This window comes from Hyperolius riggenbachi, chromosome 1, assembly GCF_040937935.1.
Source record: "Hyperolius riggenbachi isolate aHypRig1 chromosome 1, aHypRig1.pri, whole genome shotgun sequence".
Lineage (NCBI taxonomy): Eukaryota > Metazoa > Chordata > Amphibia > Anura > Hyperoliidae > Hyperolius > Hyperolius riggenbachi.
Genome location: NC_090646.1, coordinates 407,768,377 through 407,793,659, shown reverse-complemented (window position 1 = coordinate 407,793,659; position 25,283 = coordinate 407,768,377). Strand labels below are relative to the sequence as shown.

Below are 25,283 nucleotides of genomic sequence, written 5' to 3'. Positions count from 1 at the left end.
ATTCAGCAAGCTATAGGGAGAGCAGTATTATACTGTAGAGTGCACATTCAGCAAGCTATAGGGAGAGCAGTATTATACTGTAGAGTGCACATTCAGCAAGCTATAGGGAGAGCAGTATTATACTGTAGATTGCACATTCAGCAATCTATAGGGAGAGCAGTATTATGGAGCGCACATACAGCAAGCTATAGGGAGAGCAGTATTATACTGTAGAGTGCACATTCAGCAAGCTATAGGGAGAGCAGTATTATACTGTAGATTGCACATTCAGCAATCTATAGGGAGAGCAGTATTATGGAGCGCACATACAGCAAGCTATAGGGAGAGCAGTATTATACTGTAGAGTGCACATTCAGCAAGCTATAGGGAGAGCAGTATTATACTGTAGAGTGCACATTCAGCAAGCTATAGGGAGAGCAGTATTATACTGTAGATTGCACATTCAGCAATCTATAGGGAGAGCAGTATTATACTGTAGAGTGCACATTCAGCAAGCTATAGGGAGAGCAGTATTATACTGTAGATTGCACATTCAGCAATCTATAGGGAGAGCAGTATTATGGAGCGCACATACAGCAAGCTATAGGGAGAGCAGTATTATACTGTAGAGTGCACATTCAGCAAGCTATAGGGAGAGCAGTATTATACTGTAGATTGCACATTCAGCAATCTATAGGGAGAGCAGTATTATACTGTAGAGTGCACATTCAGCAAGCTATAGGGAGAGCAGTATTATACTGTAGAGTGCACATTCAGCAAGGTATAGGGAGAGCAGTATTATACTGTAGAGTGCACATTCAGCAAGCTATAGGGAGAGCAGTATTATACTGTAGAGTGCACATTCAGCAAGCTATAGGGAGAGCAGTATTATACTGTAGAGTGCACATTCAGCAAGCTATAGGGAGAGCAGTATTATACTGTAGAGTGCACATTCAGCAAGCTATAGGGAGAGCAGTATTATACTGTAGAGTGCACATTCAGCAAGGTATAGGGAGAGCAGTATTATACTGTAGAGTGCACATTCAGCAAGCTATAGGGAGGGCAGTATTATACTGTAGAGTGCACATTCAGCAAGGTATAGGGAGAGCAGTATTATACTGTAGAGTGCACATTCAGCAAGCTATAGGGAGAGCAGTATTATACTGTAGAGTGCACATTCAGCAAGCTATAGGGAGAGCAGTATTATACTGTAGAGTGCACATTCAGCAAGCTATAGGGAGAGCAGTATTATACTGTAGAGTGCACATTCAGCAAGCTATAGGGAGAGCAGTATTATACTGTAGAGTGCACATTCAGCAAGCTATAGGGAGAGCAGTATTATACTGTAGATTGCACATTCAGCAATCTATAGGGAGAGCAGTATTATGGAGCGCACATACAGCAAGCTATAGGGAGAGCAGTATTATACTGTAGAGTGCACATTCAGCAAGCTATAGGGAGAGCAGTAATATACTGTAGATTGCACATTCAGCAATCTATAGGGAGAGCAGTATTATACTGTAGAGTGCACCTTCAGCAAGGTATAGGGAGAGCAGTATTATACTGTAGAGTGCACATTCAGCAAGCTATAGGGAGAGCAGTATTATACTGTAGAGTGCACATTCAGCAAGCTATAGGGAGAGCAGTATTATGGAGCGCACATACAGCAAGCTATAGGGAGAGCAGTATTATACTGTAGAGTGCACATTCAGCAAGGTATAGGGAGAGCAGTATTATACTGTAGAGTGCACATTCAGCAAGCTATAGGGAGAGCAGTATTATACTGTAGAGTGCACATTCAGCAAGCTATAGGGAGAGCAGTATTATACTGTAGAGTGCACATTCAGCAAGCTATAGGGAGAGCAGTATTATACTGTAGAGTGCACATTCAGCAAGGTATAGGGAGAGCAGTATTATACTGTAGAGTGCACATTCAGCAAGCTATAGGGAGGGCAGTATTATACTGTAGAGTGCACATTTAGCAATGTATAGGGAGAGCAGTATTATACTGTAGAGTGCACATTCCGCAAGCTATAGGGAGAGCAGTATTATACTGTAGAGTGCACATTCAGCAAGCTATAGGGAGAGCAGTATTATACTGTAGAGTGCACATTCAGCAAGCTATAGGGAGAGCAGTATTATACTGTAGAGTGCACATTCAGCAAGCTATAGGGAGAGCAGTATTATACTGTAGAGTGCACATTCAGCAAGCTATAGGGAGAGCAGTATTATACTGTAGATTGCACATTCAGCAATCTATAGGGAGAGCAGTATTATGGAGCGCACATACAGCAAGCTATAGGGAGAGCAGTATTATACTGTAGAGTGCACATTCAGCAAGCTATAGGGAGAGCAGTATTATACTGTAGAGTGCACATTCAGCAAGCTATAGGGAGAGCAGTATTATACTGTAGATTGCACATTCAGCAATCTATAGGGAGAGCAGTATTATGGAGCGCACATACAGCAAGCTATAGGGAGAGCAGTATTATACTGTAGAGTGCACATTCAGCAAGCTATAGGGAGAGCAGTATTATACTGTAGATTGCACATTCAGCAATCTATAGGGAGAGCAGTATTATACTGTAGAGTGCACATTCAGCAAGCTATAGGGAGAGCAGTATTATACTGTAGAGTGCACATTCAGCAAGGTATAGGGAGAGCAGTATTATACTGTAGAGTGCACATTCAGCAAGCTATAGGGAGAGCAGTATTATACTGTAGAGTGCACATTCAGCAAGCTATAGGGAGAGCAGTATTATACTGTAGAGTGCACATTCAGCAAGCTATAGGGAGAGCAGTATTATACTGTAGAGTGCACATTCAGCAAGCTATAGGGAGAGCAGTATTATACTGTAGAGTGCACATTCAGCAAGGTATAGGGAGAGCAGTATTATACTGTAGAGTGCACATTCAGCAAGCTATAGGGATGGTAGTATTATACTGTAGAGTGCACATTCAGCAAGGTATAGGGAGAGCAGTATTATACTGTAGAGTGCAGATTCAGCAAGCTATAGGGAGAGCAGTATTATACTGTAGAGTGCACATTCAGCAAGCTATAGGGAGAGCAGTATTATACTGTAGAGTGCACATTCAGCAAGCTATAGGGAGAGCAGTATTATACTGTAGAGTGCACATTCAGCAAGCTATAGGGAGAGCAGTATTATACTGTAGAGTGCACATTCAGCAAGCTATAGGGAGAGCAGTATTATACTGTAGATTGCACATTCAGCAATCTATAGGGAGAGCAGTATTATGGAGCGCACATACAGCAAGCTATAGGGAGAGCAGTATTATACTGTAGAGTGCACATTCAGCAAGCTATAGGGAGAGCAGTATTATACTGTAGATTGCACATTCAGCAATCTATAGGGAGAGCAGTATTATACTGTAGAGTGCACCTTCAGCAAGGTATAGGGAGAGCAGTATTATACTGTAGAGTGCACATTCAGCAAGCTATAGGGAGAGCAGTATTATACTGTAGAGTGCACATTCAGCAAGCTATAGGGAGAGCAGTATTATGGAGCGCACATACAGCAAGCTATAGGGAGAGCAGTATTATACTGTAGAGTGCACATTCAGCAAGGTATAGGGAGAGCAGTATTATACTGTAGAGTGCACATTCAGCAAGCTATAGGGAGAGCAGTATTATACTGTAGAGTGCACATTCAGCAAGCTATAGGGAGAGCAGTATTATACTGTAGAGTGCACATTCAGCAAGCTATAGGGAGAGCAGTATTATACTGTAGAGTGCACATTCAGCAAGGTATAGGGAGAGCAGTATTATACTGTAGAGTGCACATTCAGCAAGCTATAGGGAGGGCAGTATTATACTGTAGAGTGCACATTCAGCAAGGTATAGGGAGAGCAGTATTATACTGTAGAGTGCACATTCAGCAAGCTATAGGGAGAGCAGTATTATACTGTAGAGTGCACATTCAGCAAGCTATAGGGAGAGCAGTATTATACTGTAGAGTGCACATTCAGCAAGCTATAGGGAGAGCAGTATTATACTGTAGAGTGCACATTCAGCAAGCTGTATTATACTGTAGAGTGCACATTCAGCAAGCTATAGGGAGAGCAGTATTATACTGTAGATTGCACATTCAGCAATCTATAGGGAGAGCAGTATTATGGAGCGCACATACAGCAAGCTATAGGGAGAGCAGTATTATACTGTAGAGTGCACATTCAGCAAGCTATAGGGAGAGCAGTATTATACTGTAGAGTGCACATTCAGCAAGCTGTATTATACTGTAGAGTGCACATTCAGCAAGCTATAGGGAGAGCAGTATTATACTGTAGATTGCACATTCAGCAATCTATAGGGAGAGCAGTATTATGGAGCGCACATTCAGCAAGCTATAGGGAGAGCAGTATTATACTGTAGAGTGCACATTCAGCAAGCTATAGGGAGAGCAGTATTATACTGTAGAGTGCACATTCAGCAAGCTGTATTATACTGTAGAGTGCACATTCAGCAAGCTATAGGGAGAGCAGTATTATACTGTAGATTGCACATTCAGCAATCTATAGGGAGAGCAGTATTATGGAGCGCACATACAGCAAGCTATAGGGAGAGCAGTATTATACTGTAGAGTGCACATTCAGCAAGCTATAGGGAGAGCAGTATTATACTGTAGATTGCACATTCAGCAATCTATAGGGAGAGCAGTATTATACTGTAGAGTGCACATTCAGCAAGCTATAGGGAGAGCAGTATTATACTGTAGAGTGCACCTTCAGCAAGGTATAGGGAGAGCAGTATTATACTGTAGAGTGCACATTCAGCAAGCTATAGGGAGAGCAGTATTATACTGTAGAGTGCACATTCAGCAAGCTATAGGGAGAGCAGTATTATGGAGCGCACATACAGCAAGCTATAGGGAGAGCAGTATTATACTGTAGAGTGCACATTCAGCAAGGTATAGGGAGAGCAGTATTATACTGTAGAGTGCACATTCAGCAAGCTATAGGGAGAGCAGTATTATACTGTAGAGTGCACATTCAGCAAGCTTCATCCAACAATTTTCAGGAGTTGTTTCCTGACTCCAAAATATGTGAATTCTCAATAGGGGAGAGTCAGAGCATCACAGTGACATTGCTGCTGATGGCATCCTGTCTTTTCAAATAACATACCTTGATAGCTGCAAAATGTGAAGTGCTTGTTATAGGTATTTTACTGGGTGGCAGATTGCTATAATTTTGTAAGTCAATCTTCTATTTTAATACTGGTACCTATAGGTGCTTTAGAAATTAAGGCTTATCTTATTACAGCATGCACTTCATTAGTTTCTGACAGTCATTCTGAATATGAACGATTTAGAACTGAATGTCTCCTGCAATCATGCTTGAATGGGACTTATCTGTGTATTCTGCACATTCCTGTGGTTTATCCATTATTGTTGTGCACTCAGGACACCCTGATCTCTTCCAGCATCTAGCACAAGCGGCCTGCAAGGGTGACAACAGTACTAACAGTTCAAGGGACACAAGTGACTATGCATTAGCTATGATATATATATATATGTTTCCAGTGACAATAGTTTTTACATGTGTATTAAATTGAAAGGGTATAAGGATTGTAGTAAACTTGCCATTTACTTTTTGCACTATGTAGAGACTTCAGTACCATTTTCTTTCTAAAGTAGAGATCCCAGCCTTTGTCGCATTGTCCCCGATGGCTGCTCAGCTGTTCATGTGACATTACTACGCCAGTCAGCAAGGTTCTCTCCCCTCCTTCCTTCCCAGTAGATTCTGCTGCCAGGTTTGCTTTAAATGTTGTGTATCAGGTTTTCTTTAATCACCTAAAGCTGGCCATACATTGTATGATATTTTCATTAGCTTCAACATTACACTTCATAAAATCATCAAATTACCAAAGATGAATTGAAATACATTTTCTTTCAATATTTCAATCGATGTACCAGTGGAAATACCAGTGGGCAGTAGTTAGCAGTCAGATCAATATTATACAAGATTTCTGTTAAAATGTATTCTAATGTTGAACAGAGACAGTGTACAGATCAACAGCTGGAACATATGGATCTTTTAACCAGGGCTGAGGAGTCGGAGCAATTTTAGGTACCGGGAGTCGGAGGTTTCATATACTTGGAGGAGTTGGAGTTGAATGATTTTTGTACGCACTTCATAGCCCTGAAATTTTGGATACTTGGAGTCAGGGGAGGTGGTTTCATAAACTGAGGAGTGATGATTTTTGTACCGACTCCATAGCCCTGCGTTTAACTGATCTATCACTAAACCAAACATTCTTTGGCCAGCTTTAAAGTGTTGCATAGGGGAAGTCATTCACCAAGCTCAGGCTGATAGTGACTGTGCTTACTAATACTGTCCATTGGCGATGGTGGCTCTTCCCCACACCCAGCACCAACACTTGACTACAGGCTTTCAGGGAGAAAGGGACTGAATGATGGCATGTGAGTATTAGTTAGGATTAGGCTTTAATTCGGAGGATTGGTGTTAAGAGATAGGGTGTGTGTGTGCGAGAGAGGGGGGGAGTAGTTTTAGTTGATAGGGTTAAAAGAGTCTGATAAAGGTTAGAGTCTGATATAAGAAAGAGGAAAATGTTAGAAGATTAGGTTAGTGTGAGGCTTCAGGACATTGTTAACATTAATGGGGGAGCCTAAGCTAAGACCTCAGGAAGGTGTTAACATCAGCTTTAAGGTATCAGTTAATGCACTTAGCCTCTGAGTAGAGGACCAGGCTTTACAATATAACAGTAAGCATATAAAAGTGTACCTGATAATTAATGTACATGTTAGCCCTGAATTGAGAAGTAAATGATGACAACATCTCTTTAGCGTTGCATTAATACAGCACAAGTCGTTAAAGCGGATCTGAGATGAAAAACTAACTATATAACAAGTAACTTGTCTTAGATATCTTATCTAAAGTTTAGATAGTTTACACAGCAAATCTAGCTGCAAACAGCTTTAATAGAAAATGATTATTTCTTCCTGTGATAAAATGACAGCAGCCATGTTGTGAGGCAGGCTTATCTATATCTTGAACACTCAGCCAGTGAAAAAAAACGAATCCCCCCCTCCTCCCTCCGCCTCTGAAATCAATGGCTAGTAACACCTCCTCCTTCTCCTGCCCAGACTGAGCTCCCATGTGCCCTTGCTACTGCCAAGGCTCTCTGAAAACCTGTGGGCGTGGTTTATTTAGTTTATAGGGAATTTGAGTATTAAAACAAAAACAAAAAAGTGTTTGGCTTGAGGAATGCCCTATAAACAATAGGAAAGGAAAACAATTATGCAATAAGTAAAAGTTCATCTCGGATCCACTTTAAAGTGCATTCACTAGTTGACTCTTAACAAATATGTATTGCATTTCAGTTGTCTTTTCGTATACCGTCTATATGTGTATTTAGGTATTTAGAGGTGATGTGCTCCCTTGTGCTGTTGTTGTTTCCATAGATATGTGGAAACACATGGGATGCTTGCTTTATCTTTATACGGTATTGTAACTCTATCTTTGTAGATAATAACTCCGTCTTTTCTTTAATCATGGGTTAATTATTAAGTGTGCAGATTGCACCTCAGCTTATTATCATATGAGTATTATATAAATGTTTATTTGAAGCAGCCTGGAAAGTCATTCACACAACTCTTACTGATTTTGTACTTTTATGTAGTAGCTATTTAAAATTGATATGTTTCTAGTTTTAGGTGATGTTTCCACTTAATGTAGCATTTGGACAAAAGCACTTTTGCACATATGGTTTAACATACATGTTAAAACATGCACATCCGTGGCTATAGCACAATGTAATTAAAAAAAAAAACAGAAAGAAGTAGTAAGCTACATTTTTTTCACAAACTGAAAAAATAGAATCAGCCTATTGATTGAATGCATTTCTATGTCAAAAAATGTGTTAAAAAAAACCCCAAGAACACATCTCAGGAAAGAGGCCTAACATCCAGTCATTGCAGATTAGAAAAGTTCACTGTGTAGGCTATGTTTTAACAGAAACTTACATACAACATGCCTGTATTGATATGTTGCTAATAGTCAGGCTACCCCTTGCAAATGTAATAACCAATGTGACTTTGATATTTTATCATTAAACATGGACGTTTTGTAGCTTCTCCAGGCAGTCCACCCTAGTTCTGTAATTTTGTGTAGTTCGGCAACTCTTCTGTGTTTTTGCAAGAAGGAACAGATGTGCCAAAAGTTAGATCAAATATTCAAAAACAGCCTTAATGTTGAAGTAAGGGTGAACTTACCTCACTGAGGAGACTTTTTCTTGGATGATCAAATTGTTTTATTGAAATTAGAAAAATTCTGTATAACAACGCGCATCTTGGGACAAATTCCAGTCCATCAGGCAAATATATAAGAGAGGGAGTTTCTCTATATCTAGCAGTACAGTGTCTCAGTCCCCTACAGACCACCTGCAGAGACACTCACTCTCTTATATATTTTCATGATCAAGTTTATGCTTTGTACCAAGAAATGTGTTGCTGTACAGAGAATCTTTTTCCAATTTTAATAAAAGAAGTTGATCATCCTAGAGCGGTCTCCTCAGTGAGCTAAGTCCATCCTACCTCACTTTTTGTAACTATTTTATATGACTTTTGGAGCCTCTGTTCCTTCTTAATGAGTCATATAATGTTAACCGGTAGCTAACACCAGCACCCACCTCTCCCAACAACGACAGAAAAATTGACCACCAGGACTGCCACATTTGGTGCTAAAACAAGGATTAGATTTCTGTGGAGGTCACTAAGGATGGTCAATGAGATGAGTTGATGTAGGATTATGCAAATCCTGGATGCAAATGTATGCAGCTTGAAAATGGACAAAATTAACCACTTAACGACCAGCTAACGCCCATAGGCGTCAGCAGGTCTTAAGTGGGTTACCATGGAAACCGCCGCTCGATAGAGTGGCCTTTCCATGTCAGTTCACGGAGGGTGTCTCCGTGAACAGCCGGAGAGCCGCTGATCGCGGCTCGCCGGCAAAATGTAAACACGCGGGGAAGAAATCCCCGCTGTTTACATCATACGGCGCTGCTGCGTAGGGCAGATCGGCGATCCCTGGCCTCTGATTGGCCGGGGATTGCCGTCATTTGATAGGCTGAAGCCTATCCTACAATGCGCAGGACGGAAATCTGTCCTGCGCACATTAGAGCCATAGCGAGAGGCAGGAAGAGGTAGGGAGGACGGAAAACGCTGCAGAGGGGGGCTTTGAGGAGCCCCCCTCCCCCGCTCGGCCACACTGAGCGGCGGCGATCAGACCCCCCCAGCAGGTCATCCCCTAGTGGGGAAAAAAGGGGGGAAGTCTGATCGCCCTGCTGTATTCACGATCTGTGCTGCGGGCTGCAGAGTCCACGCAGCACAGATCTCTAAAACACAGCCCGGTCCTTAAGTGGTTAATTCCACCTTAGGTTGATTGGTCCATTTTCAAAGCTGCTTACATTTCCATGCATAACCCTGCATCAACTCAGAATTATTTTAATCTCATTGACCATCCCTAGAGGTCACATAGGCAGTGAGTTGGGCGTGGAAGAGCAGGCTTAAAATAAATAAGGAATGGCTTCAAAGAGTGGACTGCACATGAGAGAGGGATCTGCTGTCTGAATGGATAAAGCTAATTATGGTAGACATGAGGGCTGCTGTACTTGAATGATGGGGCAGCTGAATACATATAATGGAGAAGGGGGCAGCACCTGCACATTAAAGTGTAACTGTCGAGAATACAATCTAAAATCAATTCTTTATTTTTATCTGGTAAACAAGTAATAAAGATGCTAACCAGGCAATCCAAAAGTTAAAATCGCTATTACTTTTCTTGTTGGTAAATGATCATTCCCCGGTTTACCTGACTCTTATTTGGTACACACAAAATTTGGTACACAAAAAGGAGGTTGCAGGGCAAGCTGGGTTGTCCTTTTTTGCTTCTCTATTTCCCCTCAGACTTAACTAATTCAGTCTGATTGACTGAAGCATTTTTCCCTTCTGTTTTCCCCTCCCACACTTCTGTTCCTCTCTGATTGGCCAATATTTCTCATGCTGAGAACTTTTCTTTCACTTTCTATAGTGAAGGGTGGGCAAATCAGGCAGAGGAGAGTAGGGCAGGAAATGACATCAGGATTGGCTTCAAATTAGCCACACTTAAAGAGAACCCGAGGTGGGTTTGAAGAATATTATCTGCATACAGAGGCTGGATCTGCCTATACAGCCCAACCTCTGTTGCTATCCCAAACCCCCCTAAGGTCCCCCTGCACTCTGCAATCCCTCATAAATCACAGCCGTGCTGCTGACAAACAGCTTGTCAGAGCTGGCTGTGTTTATCTCTCTAGTGTCAGTCTGCTGCTCTCCCCGCCTCCTGCAGAACTCCTGTCCCCACCTGCCTCCCTTCCCTCCCTGCTAATTGGAGGGAAGGGACGGGGGCAGGGACCGGAGCTATGCAGGAGGCGGGGGAGCAGCTGAGACTGACACTACAGATGTAAACACAGCCTCACAGCACGGCTGTGATTTATGAGGGATTGCAGAGTGCAGGGGGACCTTAGTGGGGTTTGGGATAGCAACAGAGGCTGGGCTGTATAGGCAGATCCAGCCTCTGTATGCAGATAACATTCTTTAAACACACCTCGGGTTCTCTTTAAAATGGGAAATGCTAAAAGGATTTTCTTTTTTTTTTTACTGTAGAAAAATTACTAAAATCAAAACGTGGACAGCGCAATACATATGTTATGTAAGTAGAGCAAGTATTTGTCTATTTATATATGTGTTTTTTTCTGAGATAGTATTGCTGACAGCAATATTTATTATGATAAAAAGTCAGAGATGGGAAGAAATAGTGGTTACTTGTTCTTGATATTAGCATCACAGAATGTTAAAGGAGATCCAAACCTTGGTCATATTTGGTTTAGCAAGAAATCGTGGAGAATAGGTCCACACTTTAGTGAATTGCCTAGATTTGCCAGTATAAGAATTACAGGCCGGATTTACTGGCATTTCTTTGCCTGACGAATCGATGTGTCTGTGTGATAGCTCAGAGCCTGGTATTGTATCACTAAAATAACTCCTCATCCTTTCTTTGGGTGGCTTCCAGTTTTGTGGTTTGCCAACAATTTAAATATTAATGATAATTTAATAACCTGTAACTCCCTAACGGCCACTTAAACGTTATCTTTGAATAATACTTAGAAAAGAACTTCAGTTACACAAATGCACATTAATTCAACACACTTGGTGTAAAACCAACATGTTTTGTCAGACCAAGAAACTGTGTTGTTTTTGTTATTAGTGTTACCGTATTTATGCATGCTGTATTATGAAATCAATAGATATCTAAATATGCAATTCAGTTACTCTACATATGGTAACATGTAAGTGATCTGTTGTACTCATCATTTATATGCAGTACTGCTCAATAACTCTTGTGATTCCATGTACTTTTTTGTGCACACTAAGTAACAGACCACTTTTTATAGTCCTGTTCTTTTTTATATATAAGGATTAGTAGGAATGTATGGTTATTTTGGTGTTAAACTAATTTGCAAGGGTAGATAGTGGTTAAGCATAGTAGGACGTTAAGGTTAGGTAGGGGTGTTTCATTATAGGCATTGGGTTGAGGTTTTGTTTAGGAATGAGTGAGGATTTGGGGATACACATACAACAACTAGGATTAGGCATTGGGGATGGTTATGCTTAGACATAGAAGAGAGAGTTTAGGGCTCAGTATTGGTGGGATGGTTAAGACTAGGTATATTGGTGATAGGGTTAGGCATTAAAGAGACACTGAAGCGAAAAAAAATGATGATATAAGGAATTGGTTATGTAGTACGGATAATTACTAGTTTAGTAGCAAAGAAAATGCTCTCATATTTTTATTTTCTGTTATATAGTGTTTTTGATAACATTGCATCATTCTCTAATATTTACAGTTTACAAACTACTCACCTTTACAGAGCAGTCTTGTGAACTATTGACCTGTCCTCTGGAGAGAAAAATAAAATACAGTGACTGACAGTTGATATATCAATCTTCAGAAGACAGAGCTCTCTGTGACTTTGAAAGTCCTGGAGCTTAATTGCTTTTTTGGATAGATAACAACTGGAGTTTCTTAACTCTTCCTGTACTGGAAAACAATATTAGACTCCTGTCTCTGCTCCTAATGTTGTTTTATTTACCTGTACTACACAAACAAATCATTATATCATACATTTTTTTTCGCTTCAGTGTCTCTTTAAGTTAGAGTCAGATAGTTGGATCCACATGCTTTTTCTTGGTCAGTTACAACAAAACCAAGTACTATTTTTAAAGGGAATAAAGATGGCATTCTCCTCATCCTTCTCACCACAGGTTGTGGGCAATGTAGCTATAAACAGTTTTTTAATTTCTTCTTAATAAGAGGTTAGTAGAAAGGGGGCGTATAAGGCTAGGTGTCTGAAAGGGAGTTTGGTAGGGAAACACAAAGAATAAGTCGGTGCCCCACCCCTTGTAGTTTAAAAAGGATAGTGATGCAGCCCTAATCACAGAAATTAGCTCTTTCCAAATTTGTAAAGGATTTGTAACTGCAGAAGCTTTGTTTCATAGAAAAAGATAACATTTTGGTGTTCTGCTGATTAAGCTGTTAGATAATATATTTAGTCTTGTGCCTGACAATGGGGAGTTATATTTCCATAGTAACTCAACAATTTAACTCAAGCATCTTCAGACTTTTATTGCTTGGACACAATTGTGTATTGTGGAGACCAATTACTTTATATTTAATATCTATCTATTACAGTTCATTATCAATTGGAAAGGATACGCTTGTCTACTGAACTTTAGACAGGAAACCAATTATTATTATGAGAACTGTTTGTGTAAGATATCATGAATTGAAGGCTATTGATATATGTTGTTCCCCCTAGTTATGCTACATGCATTCTTTCGGCTATCCTGCTTATATCTGTGTGAGTCAGATGATTTACTGCTGAATGTTATCAGCGACACCTCATACATTAGAATTATGTTTAAAGTACTAATTCACTCTACTAGATTTCACATTTTTGTTTAAGGTAAATAGGTGACTAGACAATTATTCACACAATTTTTCATATTTGATGCACCTGTTCCAGAGACATTGTCTGCTCAAAAGAATGTCCCATGAACCCAGATCTATTCATAAAAGTGTCACCTGCAAAAGAGAGTGGGCATTCCCCCACTACTGAACAGCTCTCACTTCCCAGCACAGAGCTATTACCTGACCTCATCTTCCTCCCTTTACTGGTAAGAAATTAACTATTTGGCCAGCACTTTAGCACTGTTCCGCACTCAGTGTAGAATAAAAAAACTTAAAGAAAACCTAAAGGGAAAATAAACGTATGAGATCATTAATTGTATGCGTTATACTAAAGCCCCATCTACACGATACGATTATTTGTGCGATTCGATTACGATTCTATTTACGATTCGATTAAATCTGACATGTCGAATCCGACAAATCGAATTGAAATGAATCTAATCCCGATCGGACACGGCGGATTTAATCGGATCGTAAATCGAATCGTAATTGAATCGCGTAGATTGAGCTTTAAGTTAAATAGAACATAGAAGTCTCATATTTTTATTTATATTTTAAGACCAGATTCAAAACAGTAGCTGTGATAAATCTGCCTTGCTGAGCAGAAAAACAAAGAGAAGTAATAACCCTCTTAACATTCGAGCACTAAAACCTCATCAGAAGCTGGTTTTGGCTTCTATTTACTTTTCAGGAAAAAGGAATAGAGTGACTAGATCTAAGCTATGATAAGATCCTTTATATTTCAAAAAAGAGGAAGACTGTAACATGAGGTCAGATTGCGGTATACTCTACAAAAGCATATATAAAGCCTCTGTATGTGACAGTACGGTTCTGATTCAGTTGTGAAACATGCCTGAAGAAGAAACGTAAAGTTTCTAAAGCTTCCAAAGAAATCGTGTACAGTTAGTCAATAACGGTATCGCCTAAACAACTTTGGTTGTTATGTCTTCGGATTCTCTCCATGACTAGTACTGGACCACACACAAAAAGAAATGAAATCATTTCTTGTTTGGCCTGAAAATTATGAGATTACTAGAGGCCCATCCCATGTCTTTCACAATCTTAATTACTTTTTGTCCTCTGATCTCATTTTAATGTAAGTATTGAGTAAAAACCTACTTATAGTAAATTATTTTACTTCTGATTCTTACTACAGGTATTGGCCTTGGGCTTCTGGTTCGGGAATATGCCAAGCTTTCAAATTTGGACAAAATTTATTTTGCGTTTCCTGGTGAAATTTTGATGCGGATGTTAAAGCTCATCATTTTGCCATTGATTGTATCCAGTATGATCACAGGTATCTTTTTAACATTTTTATGCGCTGTATGATTCTCCATTACACACCATAGGAAAATTCTTGACATCACTGCTTATAGGAGCTTAATGCTGGGTAAACACGATGCAATTTCCCATCAGATCGACGGGTAATCTGACAGGAAGTTGCATCATGTGTCTAAACTGCTCCCGATCGATAGCGGGATCGATTTTCTGATGTTGCCTTCCCAAGCTGATCATTTATGTTGGAAATTATTGGTTCAATCTTGTCAATCGGATGGGAAGTTGTATAGTGTGTACCCAGCATAAGGTGGCCTCACAGTATTAGATTTTTGGTACATCAGGTAAATGATCTGTATCTCCCTAATAAGCACAAGTTACTCTTGCAATATAGGGAGGATTTTTCTCATGGTGTACCTGGGCCGTTTGTAAATGCCTTCAGGCCACCCACAAGATGGTGTCTCTTAAAGCCAAAATCAAACACCAAGAATGCAGCTTGAGTAAATATGTTTATTTTACACAATTATTAAAATTTAAAAATTATCATTGCTATTGAGAAAATATGTTCAATTGATTTGAGGTAATCTTTAAAGTGTACCTAAGATCAAAGATATCTCTGGTACCATACTTATCAGAGGCTTCCTTAGAGCCCTCTTCAGGCCTCTCAGTTCCTCATCCTCTCCCCTGGTAGCTCCTTTCCCCCTCAATATGGCCTGAAAGCCTTGCTGAAATGCACTTTGTCACGCATACCTAAGGTGCTGGCGAGGGCCTGAGTGGCCTCATGGGGGCTTAAAGGACCTCTGTTGTGAAAATCTTAAAATTTAAAATACATGTTAACATATACAATAAGAACTACGTTTCTTCCGGAGTTAAATGACCCACTTACAGTAAGTAGTAGAAAAGTAAGTAAGTAGTAGAAATCTGACATTACCGACAGATTTTGGACTAGCCCATCTTCTCAAAGGGGGTTCTTAGGGTTTTCTTTATTTTTAAAAGCACTTAGTGCAAGGCAGTTTCTCCGTCCAACTGCCAAATAAAGTGTACGGTGAACAGGGAGGATGTCCAGCATCTTTGTATAAATCTTTTTCAGGGAATATCTTTAGAAAGGCCAATCTGAGAATTCCCCATGAACAGATGGACTAACCCAAAACCTGTCGGTAATGTTACATTTCTACTACCTACTGTAAGTGACAGCAACATTGGAGAAAAGTCATTTATGGCTCATTTTACTCTGGAAGAAATGCACTTCTTATTTGTATATGTTTTAAATTTTAAGATTTTCGTGACAGTTCCTCTTTAAAGAGACTCTGAAGCGAGAATAAATCTCGCTTCAGAGCTCATAAATAGCAGGGGCACGTGTGCCCCTGCTAAAACGCCGCTATCCCGTGGCTAAACGGGGGTCCCTTCACCCCCAACCCACCCCCCGCAAAAGTGTGTCGTAAAAAGGTCGCAGAATTTCCCTTCCTGGAGGCAGGGCTAACGGCTGCAGCCCTGCCTCCAGTCACGTCTGTCAGCGGCGCATCGCCGCCTCTCCCCCGCCCCTCTCAGTGAAGGAAGACTGAGAGGGGCATAGGAGAGGCGGAGATACGCGCTGACAGACGCGCGTGGGGCAGGGCTGCGGCGGTTAGCCCTGCCCCAACCAGGAAGCGCTCCCCGGGTGTATCGAGGGGGATTTGGGGGTGAAGGGACCCCCGTTAAGCCGCGCTATAGCGGCGTTTTAGCAGGGGCACACGTGCCCCTGCTATTTATGAGGTCTGAAGCGAGATTTATTCTCGCTTCAGACTCTCTTTAAGGAAGCCTCAGGTAAGTATAGAACCTGAGACGTCTGTCATCTCAGGTTCACTTTAAAGCGGACCCAAACCAAACATTTTTTTAATTCAAAATATTTAGTTGCACCACTCTGACACATACAAAGATAAATAAACACTCCTTTAAGCCTATGAGCATTTCAGTGTATGCTTTTCACCCTTCTCTTTTCATAACCAGGGTTATACAGGTGGCAGCCATTACTTCTGAGCTTAGTAGGAGGTATTAGATCATGGGTGTGTTTGTCATCAGCTACCCTCCCTCACAGGGGTGTAGTCTATGTGAAATCTCACACAAGCTGAGATCACCTCCCCTGTGACATCATCAGTAGCAGCCTGTGTTTTGTTTTTGTTTTTTATCTCCTCCACCAGTTTGCCGGAAAAATCCTGGCAATTTGAAAGGAAGGGAGGGGTTCCTCCAATAAATGTAAAATATTTTATATTTGTCATCATGCAGCTGAAAAAAGGCTGCAATTTATCATTATAATTTAAAAAAAAAGATTTTATTTCTGAAATCTTGTATTTTTGATTTGGGTCCACTTTAAAGCGGAATATAACCCTGCATTTTAACTTTGCTCTAAAACATTATTTACAGCATATTATATGCAAAAAGCATTTTATTTTTTACTAGACCAGCATTGGAAGGGTTAAACACAGAGGTTTAAAGTTCCGTGGAGAGATATGCAGAAGTTCAGATTGTTACATTCTATTTAGTTAAATGTATCTATTGAAAAATGTTACACACTCTTTGGCTGTCCTCCAGCTCCTTCTCAGTCAGAGACAGTGAGTCACATACCACACTTAGATACATTTATGTAAACAAAATGTATCTATGTCAGCTTTGGATGCGTCTGCAGAAATCTCCAGGAATTTTAAAGCCCTGTGTAACCCTTCCAATGCTGGTCTAGTAAAGAAAAAAATGCTGGTTGCATATAATATACTGTAAATAATGTTTTAGAGCAAAGTTGAAATGCAGGGTTATATTCCGCTTTAAGGATATTCATATTGTCACATATTGAACATGCCCTGGCATCTTTAAAAGCTGCTGTCTTTTCCTAAGTTAGGCAGTGTAAAATTTACCTTGATGCGGTAAGATTCTGTAGCTGCTTTTATTAACTGACATCATTGTAGGTTTATATTGTACAAACATAATAAAATGATATTATTTTTATCAATAGGTGTTGCAGCTTTGGACTCTAGTGTCTCTGGGAAAATTGGCCTGCGAGCCATTGTATATTACTTCTGCACCACGGTCATAGCGGTCATTTTAGGTAACTGTAATTTGTTGTTTCATTGGTGAGGTGTGTATATGTTGGTTTTTATTGCTCTAGGTTTTCCCCTTTCTTATCTTTTTATAATGGAATATGCTAAATATGCATGCTATATGTTTAGTTGCTTGCATTATTCCAAATTATAGTTGTTTATACAATTAAACATGTTTGACTAGAATGTCTTTGATATATGAAAGCTAAAAGTCACTTCATCCTGACATGCCCCATAGTACTGGAGGCAGTCAGTGACTTTATTCTCTGAGATTGCTGAGATTTATGTCACTTCTAATATCATCTAGAGCAGAGGTTGTGTTACTACATACTGTTGTGTGATTAGTTCATTTTTCTGTGTTTTTGTACTACACTGTGTGCTGTCATGCAACAAATCTTTGTAACAAAAAGCAGGGAATTAGATAGAAGTAGGAATGGTGACCACCTCTGCTATGTTTTTTTTAGCTTTCTAGAGGCAATATTGTGGATACTTTTACCACTTTTTCTCTGGTTGCTCTCACAAGTGTCACCAAAGATAGGAAATGAGAAGAAGAACACCACAGACAGGGGTTGCAACCTATACCAAATTGTTATGGTTGTCTGTCAGTCTGTTGAAGTAAAGTTGGCTTTACATTTATATATTTCCACCCAATGTTCCAAAATGATTGATTGCTCTCTGCAAGGAAACGATACCCACCACACATCACACATTGATTTTCAATAGAAAATTGATGGTAAGGCATTATTGCACTGTTTGATGCAGTGCAACAATATGGGCCATCAATCTACTGCCGCTCCCACCACACTTCTCAATTGACCTAGATTTTTTTGACCTGTCTGATCAATACTTTCAATAGTGTTTTTTTTTGGTTGCCAAAATTGAAATTCGATCAATCTGACTTTTTATGGTAATCGATTCAATCAGAGTAACCGAATCTGCAGGGAATTGAATAGGAAAATCGAGGTGTGGTTGCCCACCTTTATTTTTTTCTATTTCCTATGTGCTCTCACATGTGCCACCAAGAACAGGATGAGGAAGGAAAGCTTTTAAAAATGGACACAGACAGCAAAAACAACCTGACAGTGTGTGCTAGAGCTGGATTAAGGCCAAATGGGCCCCTTAGCAAAGTAGCCGATTTGGGCCCCCCTTCCTATAGTCAGAAGTGCCCCCCTTTTCCTCTCCCCATATTGTCAGATGTGACCCCCTTAGTTTGAGTGCCCCCCTTTCCCCCCTCCCCATATAGTCGGATGTGCACTTCCTTTCCCCCTATAGTCAGATGTGCCCCCCATTTCCTCCCATAGTCAGATGTGCCTCCCTTTCAACTAGTACCCTCTACCTCCTTCTCCATGAGGGACAGTGCGGGTACAGGAAGATACTCACCGGCTACAATCACTTCTACCTGCGCTGACAGCTCTCTTCCGCAGCACTCCCGGTGTCCTCCTCACGGCTACAGTAGCACCATGTGATTGCACGTGCAGCACGTCTCTTGTCATGTGACGCACCGGGAATGTACGGTCACATGCTGATGCTGTAACCATGGAGAGGACGCCGGGGGTGCTGCGGAAGAGAGCTGTCAGTGCAGGAATTTTGGAAGCCGTGAGTATTTTCCTGTGTACCCGCAGTCCTGCAAGGAGAGCGAGGGCAAGAAGGGGAGCACTAAGGGCAGCCAGTGAGCCGCCCTCTTCTCACCCCATGGCTGCCACACTGTACCTACCTTGCTCAGGCCCTTAGACTGTGACTGTGGCCCCAAGCAAGTGCTTTAGTTGCCAGGTCAAAGATCCGGCCCTGGTGTGTGCTGTCCTCGCTCTTTCTAAAACTAAAAACATTTGTTTTGGTTCCAGTCAAGTTTAAACCTATAGCAGACTAATCTGTCTACAGCCATTTCAGTTTGTGCCATAAAGTAAAAAATAAGACAGTGGCTGTACTGCTTTGTGCAGTTGTTCCCAAGCTAATTTGCTAATGCTTTGAAGTACTTTCCTATCATTACTATTGATAAGATTGCAGAAACGTCAATGTGCATTAAGAGGGCATGTATTTGTGGCCCTAGCCAGCCCACATTTAGAGGCCCTTTAATATTTATATTAATTTTTAATATCCCTCCCCTTAAATATGTGATATAGTTGGAGAATATGTGGAACTCCACAGTGGAAAATAGGCATGATCTCACCATATCTAGTTTTAAATTGCAATGTCATCATGATGGCCTGTGATTGGCCAATTCCACTATATTGAAATGTATAGTGTGTAATAACTGTATAATATATACTGTATACTCTAATAGTATTTTAGTATTTGTCTTTGCTACCAACTGAGTTTAATGTTTTGTATTTTAAATGTTATTGTTTTTAACTTAGAGTGATTGCACTGTCCTTTGATAAAGGTTATTATTATTATGATTTTTACTTTAAGGCCCTTGTTTGAGCTGCTTATTCTGTTATAGAAGACTTATTTTTTATTCATAACCGTTACTTCTATGTGGATGTTTCTGCAGGCATTGTACTGGTGGTAAGCATCAGACCAGGGGTGTCTCAAAATGCTGATGACATTGACAGGACAGGAAGTACTCCTGAAGTGAATACAGTTGATGCACTGCTTGATCTGCTGAGGTGAGGAGGCTAGTAATTACTTTCACTTCTGTTCCAAATTTAAATATAATGGTTTGTAAATATTAGTTTAACACATAAGAATTGTAAGAATGATTTCTGTACTGTAGGGAAGAAGAGATCAATAATTTGTCTCTGCCATTAGAACTGAAAGACTGACCGGTGGTGAGTTGCATACATGATGTGGTGCCTAAACTTCAAACCCCCGCCGCAGAGCCACAATTTGCAGCAATGACAGTAAAGTTGGGCGCTGGGAGGTGTCTGATAAAATATTGGGCACTGAGTCTTCCCACTATGCAAAGCTGCAATTTGCATAGCGGTAAAACTCTGTGCCCGATAAAATATTTTAACGGGTGCCTCCCTGCATCCAACTTTACTTGCGTTGCCACAAATTGCAGCTTTTGATGCCTAATTCTAACCCCCTGCCTGGTGTTGCGTAACCATACCCCGAACTCCCACGGTACCTAACCCTATACCACCCCCATCCCCCCCTGATGCAGAGCCGTGATTTGCAGCAATGAGAGGAAACTTGGGCGCAGGGAGCCACCCGATAGAATAGTGGGCGCCGATTCTTGCTGCTTTGCCAATTTGAATAACGGTAAGACTCGACGCCCCCTATTCTATCGGGCACCTTCCTGCGTCCTAATTTCCCCCCTTTGCTGCCAATGACGGCTTTAATATTAGGAGCCTATGGCAGCACCCTTTTTTCCTGTTTTGAGTGGGTTTACATGGTCCACTGGAGAAAGCTATGATCCCTGAATTGTCCGTGAGATGTTTGCCCCAGTATTTTGGTTGACTCTTTCTAATGCTGCCTTCATTAGACTGCATGTTTCAGTTTGCTCCAGTGACATTCAATTGGTAACACTTCAGATGGGAATATAGGTGGATATGTGAAGAATGTGGTGATGATGGTAGCATATTAAGAACAACCAATCTGTGGGACATCTGCTGTGTTTGAGGTAGCTTAACCAGAGCCTCCATCATTTCACCTCCTACTCCTATTTCATCCTCCATGTTCCCTAATGAGAATTATTGTAGGAAGCACAAAGGTAGATGAAGCACCTGCATGCTGATCAAGGGGAAACTGATAAGTTAAAGAGAGATTGAACATTCTACCATCTATTAAAAAGTAAAGCATCAATCTTATGCCTCTTTCAGGGGGCAGCTGTAGGTGGTACAATTGCCACCTGTCAGCTGCTTTCCTGCACAGGTCAAGCGCTCGTTACCAGTGGATCGACAGGCGCCCTCCCCATAGAGTCATACCTGAGCATGGCAGCTTTTTTTTTGTGGTTTTCTGCAAGAGCGAAACTTCAGCGTATGTCAATCGCTGACATGTGTGGTGTTACAACCACTGCCATTCGCCATATTTACATTGCACCCGGATAGCACACAGTTCAGCCATCTGTCTCAAAGAGGCCTAAGATGGATTGACCTTTTTAACCAGCTTGCCGGTTATCCCGAGCTCAGCTCGGGGTAACCTGCGCAGGAGGATTTCTCAGGCCCCGCTGGGCCGATTTGCATAATTTTTTTTTGTTACAAGCAGCTAGCACTTTGCTAGCTGCTTGTAACATTCGATCGCCGCCGATCCGCCAAAGAGATGGCAACCATCTTTTTGGTTGAAAGGAGGTGACAGGGAGCATGTGACACAGTTCCAACTGTTCTGTGTCCTGAGCACCTCTCCCAGTTGCCAGGCAACGTGAATAACAACATAGGAAATCCCATCATGCTCTGCACAGCATCAGGGAAAAAAGCCTGGCTTTTTTTCTTTGATGGGTGGAGCTTAGGTAAAAATGCAGCTAAAAATGATGCTTTGGTAAGTAAAACAAAGTTCTGATGCTGTGAAACTGTTAAAGAAACACTAAGCCTTTTCAGTTCTGCTGAGTAGATTTTTAGTCCGGAGGTTCACTTTAACTATGAGATCTGTTATTCGCTTATATCATCAATGTCAGCTGAAAGGAACAAACACAATTTGCACAATCTTTGTTTATTCAGTTGTCCAGTGCAGAAAGATATTTATTATTTGTTTTGGAATAAAGTGTTCTTTACAGTCTTCATATCTGCTGGTTTGGTGAATTGAAACATTATTTCCAATTATCAAGCAGGGCATGATTACTTCATATCTATTACCGGCCATGGCACAACTGCAAGAAATACAAAACACATCATTTGTATTCATCAGTTTTCATTTGTGTAAACATTTATGTACAGAATGCATTGCTGTGGTGACCAAGGCTGTTTGTTCTGTTCTACCTGCCACCTAAAAGAATGAGAAGCATGCCTTGCTCACAAAATGAGCATATACCTAAAGGGAACCTTTGCCATTTTAAAATAAATTAAAATACTGTATTTTACTAGCAGCAGAATCCTGTGTGGGAGCGGCTTAGTTAAAGTTAACCTGAACTGAAAAATAAAAGTCAAAATAAACATACACACATCATCCTTACTTCCCACATAGACGACTCGTCAATCTCTTTCTCCTCTTCCACGTCCTGTTTGTCCACTGTGACCGATGGAATTCTCCATCTTCCATTTTAAAATGGCAATGACCCCATAACAGCTTCTGGGTCAGCACTCCCTTAATATTGCCCACTTGAGCCATAGGGAAACATGGATATTACCTTGCACAGCATTTGTCCTTTCAGTTATGACAGCAACTGAAATAGTAGAAAGGACCCTAAGGCTTCCAGTTTCGACTAGATGTAGTTGGACCTGAAAGGAATTGTTGTTAGAAGAAACTGGTGAGCTTCTGATAGGAACTGATGGTAAGGAAAGTGTGAGAAAACGCGGAAAAGCCGCCGCACGTTCTGACAGCAAGGCGGCTGATTCCGCGTCCAACGCGGCGGTTTGCACGTGGAGGCGTGCGTCTGGTAACATGGCAGAACGCGGAAAAGCCGCCGCATGAACTGACAGCGAGGCGGCTGGTTCCGCGTCCAGCGCGGCGGTTTGCACGCAGCAGCGTGCTTCTGGTGTGGCTGAGTCTGTTAGTTCACACAGGTTTAGGAATACGCGCGCGCGTGCTGAGAGGCAGAACTTTTATGACGGCCAAAAGGGGACTAGCTGACCAGGTTGGTCAGCTGACGCCAGAGCAAGTTTATATTGGTCCATCACTTAGAGGTGGCGCCAGAGAGCGCTACACTATATATAGTTGCTGCTGGCCAGTCACAAGTTGTCTGCCGTTGCGAACACTACGTGGAAGCACTCAGACCTTAGTCAAATCTTGCAGTGTATTTGAACCAGGTGGTCCTGGGAATTCACACTGAGCCAGATTACTTGTATTGTATTCTGTTTATGCTTAGACCAGTTCCAGGGTGTAGAGACCACGGACCTCACACCCAGACTAGGGAACCTGTGTTATCAATCTGTTTATGCTTAGACCAGTTCCAGGGTGTAGAGACCACGGACCTCACACCCAGACTAGGGAACCTGTGTTATCAATCTGTTTATGCTTAGACCAGTTCCAGGGTGTAGAGACCACGGACCTCACACCCAGACAAGGGAACCTGTGTTATCAATCTGTTATACATCAGACTAGTTCCAGGGTGTAGAGACCATGGACCTCACACCCAGACTAGGGAACTTGTGTTACCATTCTGTTATACATCAGACTAGTTCCAGGGTGTAGAGACCACGGACCTCACACCCAGACTAGGGAACTTGTGCTACCATTTTGTTATACATCAGACTAGTTCCAGGGTGTAGAGACCAAGGACCTCACACCCAGACTAGGCATTGTTTGATATCTGTTATGACTTATTGCTTTCCTGACTACTCCTCTGATCTCTGAATCGGTACCTCGCACATCTGATACTCTGTTGCTAAACCCTGCTTGCCTTGGATACCGAATCAGCCTTCTGTCTATGTACCTTATCTGACCGTGTGTTGCCGACCTGGCTTGCCCGACCACGAGAGCTATCTCTACTATTAAGAGATAGTCTCCAGATCACTCAGTGACATTGGTCTTTATTGTCACTCACTCTCTGAACCTTCCTTCATTCAGCCAGACTCCGCCCCTTGGGGAGTCTCAGGCTACTGGAAGGTTTCCTTATCTCTAAAGCAGTATTGCCCATACTGTCTCTCTATTCCTGTGCTATACTCAAAGTACTACCGTTACACCAAACACTCAATTATCCAGGTGTCCAGAGGTTAGCAATATATCTGTATTATCGGTGATTCTGCAGATCATCAATAATCAGGTATATATCTGTATTCTTGGTGATACTGCAGATCACCAATAATCAGATTCTCTCTGCGTGCTGACACCGATCGTTACAGAACGGCAGACCAAACCCAAATGGACGCACTCCGCAGCCGTCTAGATGCACTCACCACTACGGTGGAGAATTACACCCGAGTGCTGGACAGTCATCAGACTCAAATTAACGCTTTGTATGGGACTGTACAAGTTTATCAGACGGCTGTGGATTCAGTGCGATCTCCTCCTAGCACAGACATATGCATGTCTGTACCTGAAAGATTTTCTGGTCACAGATCTGACTTCTGGAATTTCAGAAATAGAGTGTTGTCATACTTTGAGTTAAGGCCTAATTCCTCAGGAACCATGGCACAAAGAATAACTAAATTAAAGAGACTCTGTAACAAAAATTTCAACCTGTTTTTTACCATCCTACAAATTCCAAAACCTATTCTAATGTGCTCTGGCTTACTGCAGCATTTTCTACTATCACCATCTCTGTAATAAATCAGCTTATCTTTCCTAATGTGCTCTGGCTTACTGCAGCATTTTCTACTATCACCATCTCTGTAATAAAACCGGCTTATCTTTCCCCTGTCAGACTTGTCGCCCTGTGTCTGGAAGGCTGCCAAGTTCTTCAGTGTTGTGTTGTGGTTCTGCTATGCACGCCCCCCTCCAGGCCCCTCTATGCACACTGCCTGTGTGTTATTTAGATTAGGACAGCTTCTCTCTGCTCTATTATCTTTCACAAGCTGGATAAATCGTCCTCTGAGCTGGCTGGGCTTTCACATACTGAGGAATTACAGACGGGCAGAGCTGTCTGCACTCTGCAGGAAGAAACAGCTTGTAACTCTTTAGTGGATGAGAGCTGCAGGGGGAAAGAAACACACAAATGATCTCTTGAGATTCAAAAGGAAGGCTGTATACAGCCTGCTTGAGTATGGATGTATTTTCTATGTGTGGACATACTGTACATCAACCTACTTCCGGTTTTGGTGGCCATTTTGTTTGTTTATAAACAAACTTTTAAAAACTGTTTTTAACCACTTTTAATGTGGCGGGGAGCAGCGAAATTGTGACAGAGGGGAATAGGAGATGTCCCATATTGCACTCATATCTTTACTT

At 41.4% G+C, this 25,283-nt stretch overlaps 1 protein-coding gene across 1 annotated transcript in view; it reads left to right on the top strand.

The window, feature by feature from the left end:
* Positions 1–25,283, top strand: part of SLC1A1 (solute carrier family 1 member 1) — a 132,006-nt gene that overhangs the window by 71,249 nt on the left and 35,474 nt on the right. The window contains exons 3-5 of the mRNA XM_068235731.1: positions 14,177–14,317; positions 17,279–17,371; positions 19,855–19,969. Of these exons, the coding sequence (XP_068091832.1) occupies positions 14,177–14,317; positions 17,279–17,371; positions 19,855–19,969 (349 nt within the window). The remainder of the gene's footprint in view (positions 1–14,176; positions 14,318–17,278; positions 17,372–19,854; positions 19,970–25,283) is intronic.